The sequence below is a fragment of the Cebidichthys violaceus genome, unplaced genomic scaffold, assembly GCF_023349555.1.
Source record: "Cebidichthys violaceus isolate CVI_PGR_0920_01 unplaced genomic scaffold, fCebVio1.0.p SCAF_17, whole genome shotgun sequence".
Classification (NCBI taxonomy): Eukaryota; Metazoa; Chordata; class Actinopteri; order Perciformes; family Stichaeidae; genus Cebidichthys; species Cebidichthys violaceus.
The window spans coordinates 11,075,496-11,090,691 of NW_027176340.1; the positions used below are offsets into that span (position 1 = coordinate 11,075,496).

General features: G+C 41.0%; 1 protein-coding gene across 6 annotated transcripts in view; it reads right to left on the minus strand.

The window, feature by feature from the left end:
- The window catches only part of chd5 (chromodomain helicase DNA binding protein 5), a 69,776-nt gene extending 61,682 nt beyond the window's left edge, over window positions 1–8,094 (minus strand). For 4 of the 6 annotated variants that reach the window (XM_068712580.1, XM_068712581.1, XM_068712579.1 and 1 more), the window contains exon 1: window positions 7,565–8,093. In XM_068712580.1, the coding sequence (XP_068568681.1) occupies window positions 7,565–7,631 (67 nt within the window). In that variant the 5' untranslated portion in view covers window positions 7,632–8,093. Of the gene's footprint in view, window positions 1–7,564 lie in introns of all 6 variants that reach the window. The other 2 variants (XM_068712578.1, XM_068712582.1) reach the window with 1 other exon arrangement.
- Between the last annotated feature and the right edge of the window lie 7,102 nt (window positions 8,095–15,196).

Genomic DNA, 15,196 nt, shown 5'->3' on the forward strand with positions numbered 1-15,196 from the left:
TACAAGTGACAAATAATTGTGATTTTAGAGACGCTATTGAGGCTTTCAGGGGGTCTCAAAAGAGTTCTCTCTGCGTCTAGCCATGATTGTGCTGTTTCCATAGAGGTACAGACTTATATATTACAATGAAAAACGAGGCCAGAGAGGGTAAAATGTGACAGGAGAAAAAAAATGCCCCAAAACTGCTTGGGCTTCAGAGGACATATTGACATATTTTCTCAGTTTTATGTCATTGCATATTGTATATCTTTGGGTTTTTGGACAGTTGGTTAGACAAAACAAGATCACATTGGCCTCTGGGAAATTGAGATGGGAATTATTCCCCATTTTATGACATTTAATAGACAAAACCAGTAATCAAAGAGAAAGAAAGAAAAATAAATCGATATTGAAAATAACCATTAGCTACAGGGCTAGTATACTGTGAAAACAAAGCAAAGTGAAAAGTCCATTGTCCCATTTTTTTAACATAAAAATGACAAATCGTTGCCTGACCAACAGGAGCGCTTGGCAAAATAAACCTCATGATCACACACACCATTGAGTGTGGATCAACTTTACCCATCAGAGCACAAATAGATGGAGTGCCTGCATGCCCTGCCGCTAAATGGGAACTCCCTGGAGGACCACTGAGGTATACTGAGCATATCTTCTGCCTTTAACGCTTGCTGGGATTAAAGCGACCTGCTGCTGGTTGTCAGCTGTACTGTCTCAAAGCCGCTGTGTACAAACAACGCTGACTGCTGAGCGCAGCAGACTTCAGTGATGCCACAGCCAGTCACAGAGGAGTAAGTAAGGAAGAGTCCCAAAACAATACATCACTATAAAGAGACACGGAGAAATACATGCAGGATGCGACCGCCCCGTAAAGGTCGATCTGATCTCGTCCTTTTCCTCCGACTGTCTCGCTTTTCTTTCAGTCTATCTATCTGCGTGCAGACGTACTGGAGGTCATGAAATATGCAGCACATATCAGAGTCAATCAGCCAACACTAGCCCTGCAGTCGACCACTCCCCTGGGTAGCTGGAGTGAGAAGTTGGAGAGGAGGGATTCCTGTGTAGTAGACACACAAACCTCCCCTACCACTTATCCTCTATTTAGCAAAGCTAGCAGGAGGCACCCCACGAAACACACACACACATACAGTACACCAGAGGTTCTCAATTTTTTTTCAGCCAAAGGGACTGGGGACCCCCTCACATACGTCCCCTGGAATAATTTGACCGTCTATTTTTTTCAGACTTCTTTACTGGGAAAGAATTGATATCAGACATGTATTAGACATATTTGCAGATTCCAAGAGTTATAGATTTGTTAGATTACTTCGTAATCTATGATCTTTCATACCAAACCACTCGCCAGAACACGTTCCATATCATACTCATATCAGGCTTGCAGAAATTCCCAATGCCACGAGGTTAACATTATGAAACGTTTGGTTAGGTCCAGGCAACAAAACTGCTTAGCTGGTTAGAAAAAAAGATTGTGTTCAAATCATAACGTAATAACTTAACATAACAATGTAACTATCTTAAATCAACAACAACCACCCTTAGTGGACTTTTTCACGTAACGTTACATAAAACGTTAAGTAAAATAATTGGGAAACAACGTTTACTTTTGGCTTCCCATGGGACACAAACAGCGACCTCCTGCAGGGTGAAAGTCCTGTGTTTGTTAGACTTTCTTGATTCTTGTACTTGTTATTATACAACGTAAATTTTGTCACTCAACATACTTTATTACTTGCTCTGACTGCATGCCAAAAATGTTGCAGAAACGTACAACGGCAACATTTTACCCTGGCTACTGGGCTGTCGATCAAAAATTTTTATACGTTGAACAGACATGTATTTTTACATTTTTTTTTTATTGTATTTATTTATCCCTTTTCACGGACCTCCTCCCAGAGTGACACCACTTTGGGAATCACTGCAGTAGACTACATACACACTAGTGATTTAAAAGTTTTAACCAGTGGCAATGTCAGGCTTGACCACCGGATGAAGTGTGTCATCCGCTCTTTGGTGCTAATTGGGGGTAGCTTGTTCATTTGCTGCAATAAAACTCCACAGATTACATTGTTTGAAGGCAAGTAGGTGATTAAGGCAGGATAATCCCTGATGTAGTATCGCTCTATCCATCTCTCTATCTATCCATCCATCCATCCATCCATCCATCCATCCATGCATCCATCCATCCATCCATCCATCCGTCCTTTCTTTCTGCCTCACACACAGATCCACATGCTTCTCGCTCCTTGATTTCCCTCTTTCTAAATAAAGCCTTGAGTTTAAGTATTCACTATCTTAAACAGGGAGCTCTTTTATGTCTCAGATGTACATAAGTCGCCTACCAGGCAATCATTGCATCTTCACTTTGACGCACAGATGATGAAATGGTGCAGGTTGAGATGGCTCTCGATTTACAGAAAGCACACAGTCCGTCACTCTGCAGCTCTTTCTTTCAATGAGTAAACTATGACTGATAGGTTGACCACACATCACTGATGAGATACACCTGATGATACCGGACTGTGGGTCCCCTTTGCTCCGTCTTCTGTACAATAAATCACTCAAACTTGACAGTGGCGATGCAGTGTTACTGGTTTTAAATGTTCAATCATATGCAGCAGACCAGACTAAGTCCTTTTTTAGACATCCTAGCAGCACGCTAAGGATGTCAATGTTGGTCTTTTGTCCAGACTGAAATATGTCAACAACTACTGGATTGCCTGGACAAAAAAATGTATTGAGACATTCACGGTCCCCAGAGGATGAACACTGGCTTTGGTGATTCCCTCACTCTTCCTGTAGTACTACCAGCTGGTTAAAATGTTCACATAACCTGTGAAATATGACAACATCTACTGGACGGATTGGTACAACATTTTGTACAAATATTTGTAGTTCCCAGAAGATAACTCCTACTGATCCTCTAGCTTTTCCAAAGAGAAATATCTCAACAACAGTTGGAGATGGATTGCCATGTGGTATGTGGTACACACATCAGTTTACGTGATACCCGGTAGCCCCCCCCCTCATTAGGGCTTATATAGTTATCAATATGGCCCCTTACACAACTACGACTTGCAACAGAATACGGACGGCACACTCGCCTCTCTCTCGCTAACCCTACACATGCACACCCTTAACCCCGACACAAAAACCTTGACTCGGCTTCTTCTCGTTGCCGTCCTTGTGTCGAAGAAGAGGAAGGACCACGTCCTGCTTTGATCCAGGTTCTCACGAAATGCACTGGATCAAATTTCTCCAAAGGGGGTCTATTGAGGTCCACAAACAGACATGAAGAAAAGCTCACTCCGCGCAACCTGGGTGTCATTTATGGTGGAAAATTGTCTTTCGCACTTACTAATAATGTTTGTGATAAATGTTTTTAATTTGAAAACTGAAAACTGCTGGGCATTTGCAAGCCCATAAGAGATGTTTGTGACAATAACAAGTGACAAATAATTGTCTAGAGACGTCCCGAAATGTAGCTATTGAGGCTTTCAGGGGGTCTCAAGTCACCATCAAGGGGTCTCGGACCCCCCGAGACACCCCATATTTCGCACACTGTATGTCCCCCATCAGATGAACTGTAGAGATTATCTGACTTTTCCTTCAGTGACATAATTAAGTTGTTTTTGTTTATAATTTGCTCCAAACTTTGGTTTATAACCAAATACCTGTAAAACCACCCTCAGCTGTACATTAGGTTTAGTACTTATTAGAATGTTAGCATGCTAACACGCTAAGATAGTAAACAGATGTTTAACATCAGCATGTTAGCATTGTCATTGTGAGCATGTTAGCATTCAGCCTCAAAGCTGTGACAGACTTGCAAAAAATCAAACAAAATTATTGAACACACATAAATGGTCTCTCAGTAATGTAACTAATTTATAGGGCATTGGGTGTGACAGCATAGATTGAAAAAAAATTATAAAAACAAAAGATGTCTGTTTAACACCTGAGTTACCTTGTAATCTGAAACCTGCCTACAGTAAATGGCCTGCACAGTCCCCACAGGAAAAGCCATCAGGGGAATGATAATCTTTCTGCTTGGTGAGTGGACCAGGCTGTGCCAGGTGTTGGAGGAGGGGGGGTGGGGGAGGTCGCTCAGTCATGTGGCACAGGGAGGTCTGGCACCAGACCCTGTTAGAAAGAGAACCAAAGCTCCACTTGGCAAAAGAGATGTCTGAAAAGGGTGGACGGATGGCACAGACACAGCTCTGACCTTCCTGCAAGGGCTTGGCCACCGGACTGACCCATTAGAGGGGAGATTCATGAGCGACTCCCTAGTGAGGACGCTAGAGTTTATTGGAGAACACATTAGCCCTTTCTCTGTTGGCCCCTGTGTGGAAATATCCATGTAATGTTGCCCAGCATTGCTTGCTAAGGAGGAGCGGGTGGAAAAAATATCCATAGCCCGTCCTCTCTTCATTGATCAAGTGCTTATAGCTTAGGCCTCAAACGCCTTCAGACAAAGACATCCATAGTATATTATTAGAAAGTGTAATCATCAAAGTGATGGGAGGATAAAGACTGAATAGCACCATTAAAAACATATCTATCATAGACAATACGTGCACAAGATCCTACTGTGTGCGATATAAAGCTGGAATGCTGCACCGCTCATCTGCAAATACACATTTAAAAAAAGAAGGAGAAAAAAAACCATCTTTCATGCACAGGCTTTGTGCACACGCAGCAGGAAAAAATGAGGGGGATCCAAAAATAGACCCATTTTCCAATTGGGGATAACATTTGTAGACACACAAAAGCCCATGATAATCTTTCAATTTTAGGGAAGAACAAAACAATTAAAACAGAAAACACAAAGGAACAATCTGTGACAGCGTGAGCACCCAGAGTGAAACAAAGGGAATTAAGACACTATGTGTGCCACAACAAATGAAGGCTGTGATAGGATAGCTTTTAGGGGTCTGACGCCCCCCCCCCGGGACGTGCCTCTACATTGTTGTGTTTTAATTGCGTGGAAGCATCTTGACTCGGGAAAAAATCTGACCTGGATCCCCTGACCTTGTCTGTCACTTTGATGCCTGTTGTAAACTGTCTGCTTACTGTATCAGCGCCGTGACAATCGGTTTGCAACACTTTATCATGATCTGCGAGATGAGAAAAATGGGAGATGGCAAAGACATTTACCACTGATGCCAAAAAAAAAACAATCGTACTATCATAAATAGCGTGATTATCTCAATTTGTCAACAACAAAAAATCATGGTGCACAGTGTTATTATCAGGGATCACAGTGTTAAAGAGCCCCTTTGATATGTTTATAGCCAACAATGTAACATACTAAACGATATCAGGGCAGACATGAATCAGTTTCGATTGACACGTGAAAACGTTTTGTCTTCTCAAAGTGGATTACAGCTCACATATCTTTACTCACCTGCCATAATCAATTGCACCTTAGCTCCCTTATACATATTTAAGCAGCTCCAGGGTTATTGGGGACACGCATCATCAGTGCTTGTATTCTCCCTCCGGCTACAAATGGCAGTCATAGATGATGCTTCAACTGCTCAACACTCCTCTCTGTCTCTCCTTCTCTCTCTCTCTCTCTCTCTGTCTGTCTGTTTCTCTCCACGCTGCACACCATCCAATGCAAGCCTGTTGGTGATGATCTGGCTCATGAAAAACATTGTGTGTATATATATATATATATATATATAACAAAAAAAACACAATATTTTAGAAATAGACAATAATAATGATGTGACGATGCTCTACTGTCATTAATGTATCTCCTTTTATTGTGAAAGTGGTACAAAACAAACCAGCATTTGAGGCTCAAGACCTTTATACAACATTTTAAAAAGCATGAATAATGAGCAAGAAATGCACCATGGCAACCACGTTGGTGAAAATGATTAATTAATTTTCATAATTTTATCTCCAACATGTTCGTTGTGCCATTTTCAGGAGATGTTGCTTTGTCTCAAAGTAGAATGCATGTTCATTAAGACAATAAACTCTGCCGTTATGTAGTTTTGTGTAAATTATTATCACTGAGGCAGCAACAAGAGGCAGGTCCATGGCTGGAGACAAGACTGCATTGGCTTCTTGCACTCTCCACTTCCCTCACATACTCTATTGTTCTAACTTCTCCACGTTGTGGTGGCGGAGGGAAAGAGGAGGGCAAAGCCTTGGCATCAAACCATCAAATTATTTCAATGCTCAGAGCAAGCTGCAAGAAAAGTAAGGAAATGTTGCAGGCCAAACTGACAGCATGGCACAGAGACGCCATGTTACTCTGACCCCGGAGAATGCACCTCATCACCTGGACCTTGGGACCTGGTTTGACTGAGATGTAGATTTTGATGAGGCCAGCGGCTCGCTGTACATAAAAGACAGTATGAGTGTATGTCAAAGTTACGGCAGCTTTACTCTTCAGCTACTCCCCACCATTGGCTGTGATGCACTGGTCATGAAAATAAAATAATACTATGAAGAAAACATTATTTTAGTAAACTTACGGTAACACTATGACTTCCCCTAACTGGCTGCATGGACACCATGAAGACAAACATAACAGCCAAGAGAAAACTAAATGACCACAATTTGGCAAGTGGCTCCTTGTGGACGGGTCATTAATTCGGGAATCTTAACATCCCCAGTACCTCGATTAGTGTTTTAACTTTATGTGTGAAAATGTCATGTAGGCTACAATTGGTTCGTTGCCAGAGCGGCTGACAGATTCATTTTACAGCCCCAAGAAATATTGCACAAATATATCTGGCAGGGTGAGAAACCTCCATGAGAGTTGAGCGAGAGAGCAAGAGTGTGGGTTACAGTTCATCTCAGTTAGTGCACGACCCAGAGCTGAAGGGATGTCGATGACCTAACCGTGGTCACCCACAGTGCACATGTAAGGACACACACTCGATGCTAAAGCACTGTTTACTGTAGCCCGACACGTGGCTTTCACACCTCTGCGGCCATGCAGGGCGAGGAAGAATAAAATAATTTAAAGTTAGAGCCGCAAAAGTGAGCAAGAGTGCAAACAGCGGCGCGTCATCTGTAACAAAACGAGCACGGTTGTTGTCACTGAGCAGTTTCTGCTAAAAAAAAAAAAAAAAAAAAAAAAAGGGTATACGCACATTCATCGACACAGCCCGGATACATTGTCATGGTTTTAACACAGCTCTCTGAACCAAACTTGCGTGTTTGGACTCGAGGTAAAATAAAGAAAAAAAGAAAACCATTCACTTGAACACGCATGCATGCAGCCTGTGAGAGCCCCAAAAGCCTACAGGAATCACGCAGTGAGGTTTTCATCATGCCCTCCAAAATGCTACGAGGACAGCCGGAGGCAAATCCCCCCAAAAACTCGTCCCCACCTTTAAGACAATAATAATAAACAATAATAATATCATGACTCTGCTTATTGCACCCCACCCCTCCTCCTCCTCCTCCTCCTCCTCTCTGGTCTCGGGAACGCAGGACAAGCCCTTTTCCCCGCATTCAAGGCGTAGCGGCGCAAAAATAATGTGAAGGACACCCCGCCTCCACCCCCCCTGCTTCCCCTCACCTGGCATATCGTCTTCGAAATCCATGTCGTCTTGTCCCTCGTCTTCATTGCTCAGCGACCCCGGCATCTTTATCTCATAGCCCTCAAACCCCTTTTAGACTGAGAATACTGAAAGTTAACCCTCCAGACGCCGCAGCTCAGTCTCTTTCTTCACCCCAAAAAGAAATGTATCGTCGCTCAGTTGGAAAAAATATGATTTTTTTTGCAGTGAATCTGGGGCTTTCTCTCCACGTACAAAAAAAATTATTATATATATTAAAAAAAACATTTATTATTTTCCACTGATCTATATCCAGGTCTTCCAGTCTGAAAAATAAGAAAGACAAAAATGGAACACACATGCCCAGATTGTGACGTCTGGTCTGTTGCCATGACGATGCATCCCATAATTTCACCCACAACTAGTTAGTCATGCTCTCTTAGTTACCACTTAAACTAGTAGTGTGCAAAAAAAAAATAAAACACAAAAAACAGCGGCAACGCCATGCGCCGCGAACAGGCTGACACAGTCCCGCGATGTCACCGCTCTGCTTTTAGAGGTCCGGAGCATTAAGACAGAAAACTTCTGCTGCTTCACTGTTCACTCACAACGCTGACTGAACATGAAACCGGCCTGTACAACACATAAACAACACAGTTATATATTCTTAAGGGGGACACGTTGGTCTCAGTTAAAATATGTCGGTCTAATTGACACTTTTAATCATCGCCTAAAACCTAATGTAGAAAATATTCTAACTCAAAATCTGTTTATTCGTTTTACAAACTTCCACGTTTTTTCCATTAGACCTAAAACAAAAAACAAAAAAAAACCCTCAAGTGCAGCCTGACGACTGCATGCTGTGAGAGGAGTCCTGACGGCCAGTGGTCTAACTGTTGTCAAGGTTACCACAGCTGGAACACAGGACGCCCCACAGAGAGCTCACCAGAGAGCTCGCCAGCTTCAACTTCACTTAATGTGTCCAAAACAGACAAATGAAGAGCTGGAAGGGTCCTGAATGAACATGCAGTGGAGTTTGCTTTTAAATTGTTCCCATTTTATGTAATTATAGATTATCAATTAATTATAACTAGTTCAATTATTGTACCACATTGTTTCCTCTATTAACATAATGCACTATTGTACTTTACTTTTTGTATGTTAATGTGTTTACCTTTGCTGGCTCAGATTTCAGTATATAGGGCACCATAGCAGAAGAAAGTTATTTGGTCATCAAATGGTAAAGTTTCGTTTCTCTCGTTTCTGCATTTTAGATTCATACTCTTGAAAAAGTGAAACCAATGATAGACAGACAGACAGACAGACAGACAGACAGAGAGAGACTTGCATAAAGTCTGGATAACACACAAGTGCGTTGGCACAGAATAATTTGCATAAAGTATTTTCTGCATTTTAGATTCATACTCTTGGATTTAATCTTGTGTTCGTCATGGACAGTCCACAAATGGCTCTCGTCATTTCTGTATTGGAGATATACATCTTTGTTTGAGAAGCCTTTGGAAATGATGGGAGCTAATGCTCCCACCATTTCCAATTCATTCTGAGCTTCATGTTAAGATACAGTTACTCTATGGGGCTTTTATTTTGAAAGGGTGGGGCTGGGTGGGTGAGAGAGGGGGGGGGGACATAATCATAATGTGACTGAAGTGACTGAATACCTCCAAGTCGTGTGTGTGTGTGTGTGTGTGTGTGTGTGTGTGTGTGTGTATGCGCGCGTGTGTGTGCGTGTCTCTGTGTTCATCAACTGCACTAACGAGCTCATGTCACACCTGTGTGCTTGGGTGCATGTGTGTCACTGGTTGCCATGGTGATTGATTGCGCACCTGTGTGTTAGAGGCTAATTATGAGAGATTAGTGTAAACAGGGATTTTCAACAAAACCTCCTGTCAAACATGCACTTTATACCAAAACCATGAGTCCAATCAATAAAATATGGGTACCGTGAGTGAGACAAGACTCTGCTGAACGCTCTGATGTGTTTTTTATGTTTGTGGTGTTAAAAATGTGAGCTAGTTAGATGGACTGAGTGATTGGGAGAGAGAGACAGACAGAGAGACAGACAGACAGAGTGCATGCTTGTCACTGGTTGGAGAGTCTGTGAGTTTATAAACATCAGTAGTTAGCTGAATTACGAACACCTGGGTGCCTGCAGCAATTTCATAGAGAAAAAACTGGGAAACACCTGTCAAACAAAACCTAAAAACCCCCAGAACCGTAGTTTCTATTGTTCCGATATTAATACTGGAGCAGACGGATGACTTGAAGAACAGATCCTGTGAAAATTGTGTCTGTAGTCTTAAAAATGTGAGCTCCAGCGCAATGTACAAAACTGGTACCGTCTGCTTTCTTTGAGAAATTAGTGGTCAGATTTAACATGGAGTCTAATGGAGCAGTCGGTTGGAGTTCATGTCGCTCTGCGGCTCTTTGAGCAAAATGTGTTAATCCGTTGGATTCCATAGACACTTGGCCGGGACCAGCACAACATTTCCAAGCTTTTTGGCCAAAAATGGTGTATAAAGAGTAAAAATTGTGGGAATGGGAGCAATTTGTTAGTAAAAGTCAGAATACTTTTCCTCCTCTGCTCCACTCTGACCGTGATGCCCTCTCTCTAGCAGTTAACGAGCTGCGCAATACACACCCATTATAAAATCTGAAACTGACCCAAAACTTTCCTGAAACTTAATCTGTGACTTCATGAAAACTGTGCTAGCTATCAAAATGTCAATTTGGCTCAATAACGTCCATTTTGTCTATGTTTTAAACTTTGAATCATTTTTCTACGTTAAAGTATGGCTGGTCAATATGGGTCCAAACCCTGTTAAGCCCGACGGACCCAAATTCGGGTCCGCTGTAGCATTTACCGTCCAAAAAAGCCCATTTATGCATGTATTTATGAATATGAAAAAAAAAAGAAATTCCCCAAAAAAATTCAAAATCTGGGTAAAAGAAACAATCTAAGACATTCTTACACACTCCAAACACCATTCTACACAAATAGTGTACGCAAATAAAAGATTGATCACAAAATCACGTATTTCTAGCCATAACTCGCTCTTCTCCAAGTTAGCATAACAAAGCTAACGGTTAGCATAGGCAACCGAGATAGCAAAAAGCACGAGCATTCAACACAGATTCCAGAACTACCATCAGATCGTCCTCCGGTAAACCCTCACAAGGCTGTGAGCAAACAAACACCAGAAACACAATGCGTAATATCCTTCAAAATCATCCAAAGCTCCTTACCTTTTCGTTGTTCTGCTGTAAATCTCCGCTTATTTCCATCAACAATATTTCTATGTATTTCCGGTGCGTCTCTGAAATGTCCCCGTGCAGAAACAAGGGTCCGTCTAACAAAGGGACCGTAGGGGGATGGGATCGAATTCCGGCGATGTGGTGCGCACGTTTCAGGTGACGCGCCACGGTTTTACTCCCTACTGGCACATCCTTCTGTCATTCAAAATCACGATGTGTTTGTTAAATAGCCAGGACTCAGACGCTTCTAAGGAGGGTCCATTGACTGAAATCGACCAATCATAGGCTGAGCTAGGAGACCTGGACTGGAAGCCAGATGAGAAAATCCCATGGATGACAGACATACACAGGCTCAGAGAGGATCCAGGCTCTCTAAATGATGCCAAACTGCTGCATATGATAGATTGAACACTATTAGTCATAAAAGAAGTGAAATATATAATTATATACTATATAAAATTACAATGGAACAGCTGGAACCAAATGACATTTTGGTTGACCTCGGCTGAAATCTCTGCACTCAGGCCTCTCTAGCTCTTGAATGCTTCACTTTATCAAATAAAACATTGTGCAGAGAGACTCTCAACCCATTGGGCTATGATCTGGGAGAGGTTTGAGCTTTCAACTACAACATTAAAAAAAAAATATCTTATCAAAATTGGATTAATTTATAGTCGGAGATAAAGAATTTCAATTTGTGCCGTGTTCCATCTTAATGTTCTCTTAACCAGTAATCAGAACAAATTTCACAAGGGTCAGCTTTCTAAAATATAAAAACTATTAAAATACACCTTATATTTAGACGAAAATCACTCTCTTTACTATGGGTTGCAAAAATCAAGGAGAGGCCTACAAATAGGCATAGGGCTTAACGGGTGGGGTTTTTTTTGCTTTCTTCCCGCCGAAACCCCATTCAAGTCAAAGGGGAAATTTTGCTCCATTTTTGGGGATTTTCGGGAAAACCACTGGGCGAATCTCTTGAGAAAAGTCATTGCACACCATTCCCGATCAGGCCGCACGTTTTGGTGTATTTATTGTGGAGGTGTTGGCAACGCTGTGTGAGGAGAAGCGCGCCAAACTTTCAGGATAAGATTATTATTACTAGAAAATGCATTTCCTGCTGAAAATGCGTTGGAGTGCTGAAAGCTGAAATGAATTGCAAAAACATTGCTGAAAATACAAAAATGAGAGACTACCTGTCTGAAAAATGTTGAAGCCCGAAAGCATTTAAACTGCACTGCTGAAAACCCTTCTAGTGTAAACGTCTAACTATGGTGTCTGTAGCTGAAAATATGAGAAAGAAAAAGGCTTTGAAAGTTGAAGAAGTTTAACAGGATTTGAAGATTTTCTCCATAGATATCTTATTCAAAACAACTTGCAAAAAGCTTAATAATCCAAAAATGTAAAGATTATAAATATGAAAAGTCATATCACCCTCTCCTGAAAGAGCTGAACATTTTGATATTCGAATGATTTCTGTGGCTTAAAAAAATGTCAGCAGTTGTAGTTGTAGTAGATGTATTGTTTGAAGTAGAAGTATTAGTAGCATTAGGGATATTTATAGTAGTAGTAGAAGTTGTAGTTGTAGTAGAAGTATTGTTAGTAGAAGTATTAGTAATTCGAAGAAGTAGTAGAAGTAGTCATAGTAATAGCTGTAGTAGTGGTTGTTGTATTTAATATAACAGTAGTAGTAGTAGAAGAAGTAGTAGTATTAGTAATAGTAATGGCAGTATTTGAAGTAGCAGTAATAGCAGTAGTAGAAGTACTAGTAGCATTCGTACTAATAGCTGTAGTAGTATTAGTACTGGTAGTAGCATGAATAGCAGCAGTAGTAGTAGTAGTAGTAGTAGTAGTAGCAGTTGTAGTATAAGTAATAGTAATACTGGTAGTATTAGCAGTAGTGGTAGTAATAGCAGTAGTAGTAGTGGTAATAGTCGCAACAGCAAAAGTTGTAGTAGAAATAGTAGTAGTAGTAGTAATACAAGAAATATTAGCAGCAGTAGTAGTAGTTGTCGTAGTATTAGTAAGAGCATTAATTATTTCAACAAAAAAGCCTCATTTTGAGCTCAATGTTTAAATACAGTTAATTCATGGGGCTTTTATTTTGAAAGGGTGGGGCTGGGTGGGTTAGACAGGAGGAGAGGAGACTGAATCATAATGTTAGATAAACACAAACAGGTTATTAAATGACAGGCTTCATCAAAAGCATTTCAGTTGGAATTCATTTGGTGGGGCTTGTATTTTAAAATGGTGTGTGTGTGTCTGTGTGGGGGGGGGGTCCTCTAAAAGTCTCTAATATCTGAATGACTGTATGAGAGAGAGACACACACAGAGATAGAGAGACACACACAGAGAGATAGAGTGAGGCTTGTGTCTGTGAGTCTGTGTGTTTATAAACATCAGTAATTAGCTCAAGCACGAACACCTGTGAGACTTTTCATGAGAAAAGACTGGGAAACACCTGTCAAACAAAACCCCAAAAACCCCATAACCGTAGCCCCTATTGCTCCAATATTAATACTGGAGAGGAAGGATGACTTGAAGAACAGATCATGCGAAAATTGTGTCTGTAGTGTAAATAAAAGTGGCTTCAATGGCGATTTAGAAATGGGGTACGGTTGTCTGTGCAAAACTTTTTTGAAGTACGTTTTAACATTGGGGTCTAAGGAGGAGAAAGTTGGTTTTCCTCTCAATTAAAAGCTTTTGAGCCAAATGTGTAAATCTGTGGGATTCCACAATCATATGTCTATGACAAGGACAAGATTAGCTACGTTCCCATCCAAAAATGATGCATGAAGAGTGAAAATTGAGGAGTCAGTCGCAAAAGACAAATATTTTTTTCACAGGAATCTCAAACTCCTCTTCACTCTAGCTGTGACATCACGCACTCTAAGCTGCGCAATACACACCCATTATAAAAGCAGAAAAGGACTGAAAAACACATAAAAGCTAAATTGCTACAGTTCAAAAAGGGTAAAAGATATCAAAATGATTATTAAAGCTGCAAGCAGCATTGATCGGGCCCTCGCAACGTCACACACGTCGAGGGTACTGGCAGGACTCTGGTTGATGCGGCAATGCATTTCTGTGACCATCATACACTGCATGCACAAGTTAGATGATATTTCCTGTGTCGACCAGCAGCATAGCAAGGCCATGTTGCCAGGTCTTAAGCGTCAAATGTTTTGAGTGTACCTCCAATACAATCATAAATGTAAGCCTGTTAAGATCATTAAGAAAATGAATGTGTGAATGTGCTTCAGTATTTGTAACATAATAGACTGTCAGGTTACTGGGATGGAGTTCAACTCCCTGCAGTGTCCTAGTGATTGTATTTGGACTTACATGAAAGTTAACAGAACAGCAGTGTCATTTGTTTTTACTTGAACACTTTAATTTGACACTGTTTTCATTTTAAGCTCTTCTGTAACTTTAGATTGTAGTGTGAAGCATTCATTGTAACATTTAACCTGATTCTCATGTAGAAGCTCTAGACAGATCATTTATACTAATGCCCACTGACATGGTTTGAAAAACACTGTTGATTAACTTTTGTTCTCCAAGCATCTTAGTTTGCACATATTTAGATCAGAGAAGTCTTTTTCTCATGGTGTGCCCACAAACCCTGTTTGGGCCGCTGTTATTATAGAATTCTGTTTACGTCCGTGGTTGCCAGTAGGTGGCGCTATGACTATGAGTTAATATTGGCATGCAGAAGTCCTAAAATCACGACAGCAATCAAGCATGTCAAGTTTGGGGCAGTTTTGACAAAGTAAGGTTGAGTTACATAAGCTGGATGGATGATGACGAATCATGTAAAATTGCCGCGACACCAAGTCCATGTTATCCGATGAAACATCAAGCTTTTAGTAACTTTGAATCGTTAAGGTCTTTAGGTTGTTCTGACCAAATTCTAAGCTGATCGGATTATTTCCCTAGGAGGAGTTCGTAGTGCAGCACCTGGAAAAGGAAATAAAACCACAAGAAATTCATACAAAATTAAAATTGGCTGACTTCCGGTTGGGTTTAGAGCATGGACCCCTAAGACTTTTTTTTAAGTCTACATGTGATACACCTGCTTACTTAATTTCATACATCTAGGTGAAACGTACTGCGAGGGCTGCATCGTCGAAATATTGAGGGGGCGCTATCGAGCCGAGTTGCCACTCTGAAGCATTAAAATCATATCAAATAACTAAATTCAGGATTTTAAATATGTGTGACAAGTTTGATTTTGTTTTGAGTATTTTTAGCCCCTCAAAAACACCTTTGTTTTTCATGGCGAGGAATGCGTCGCCACGGCAACGGCAGTTCACGAAACAACAAGCTTTGAGTAACTTTTAATCACAATGGTCTTTAGATTGTTCTGACCAAATTCT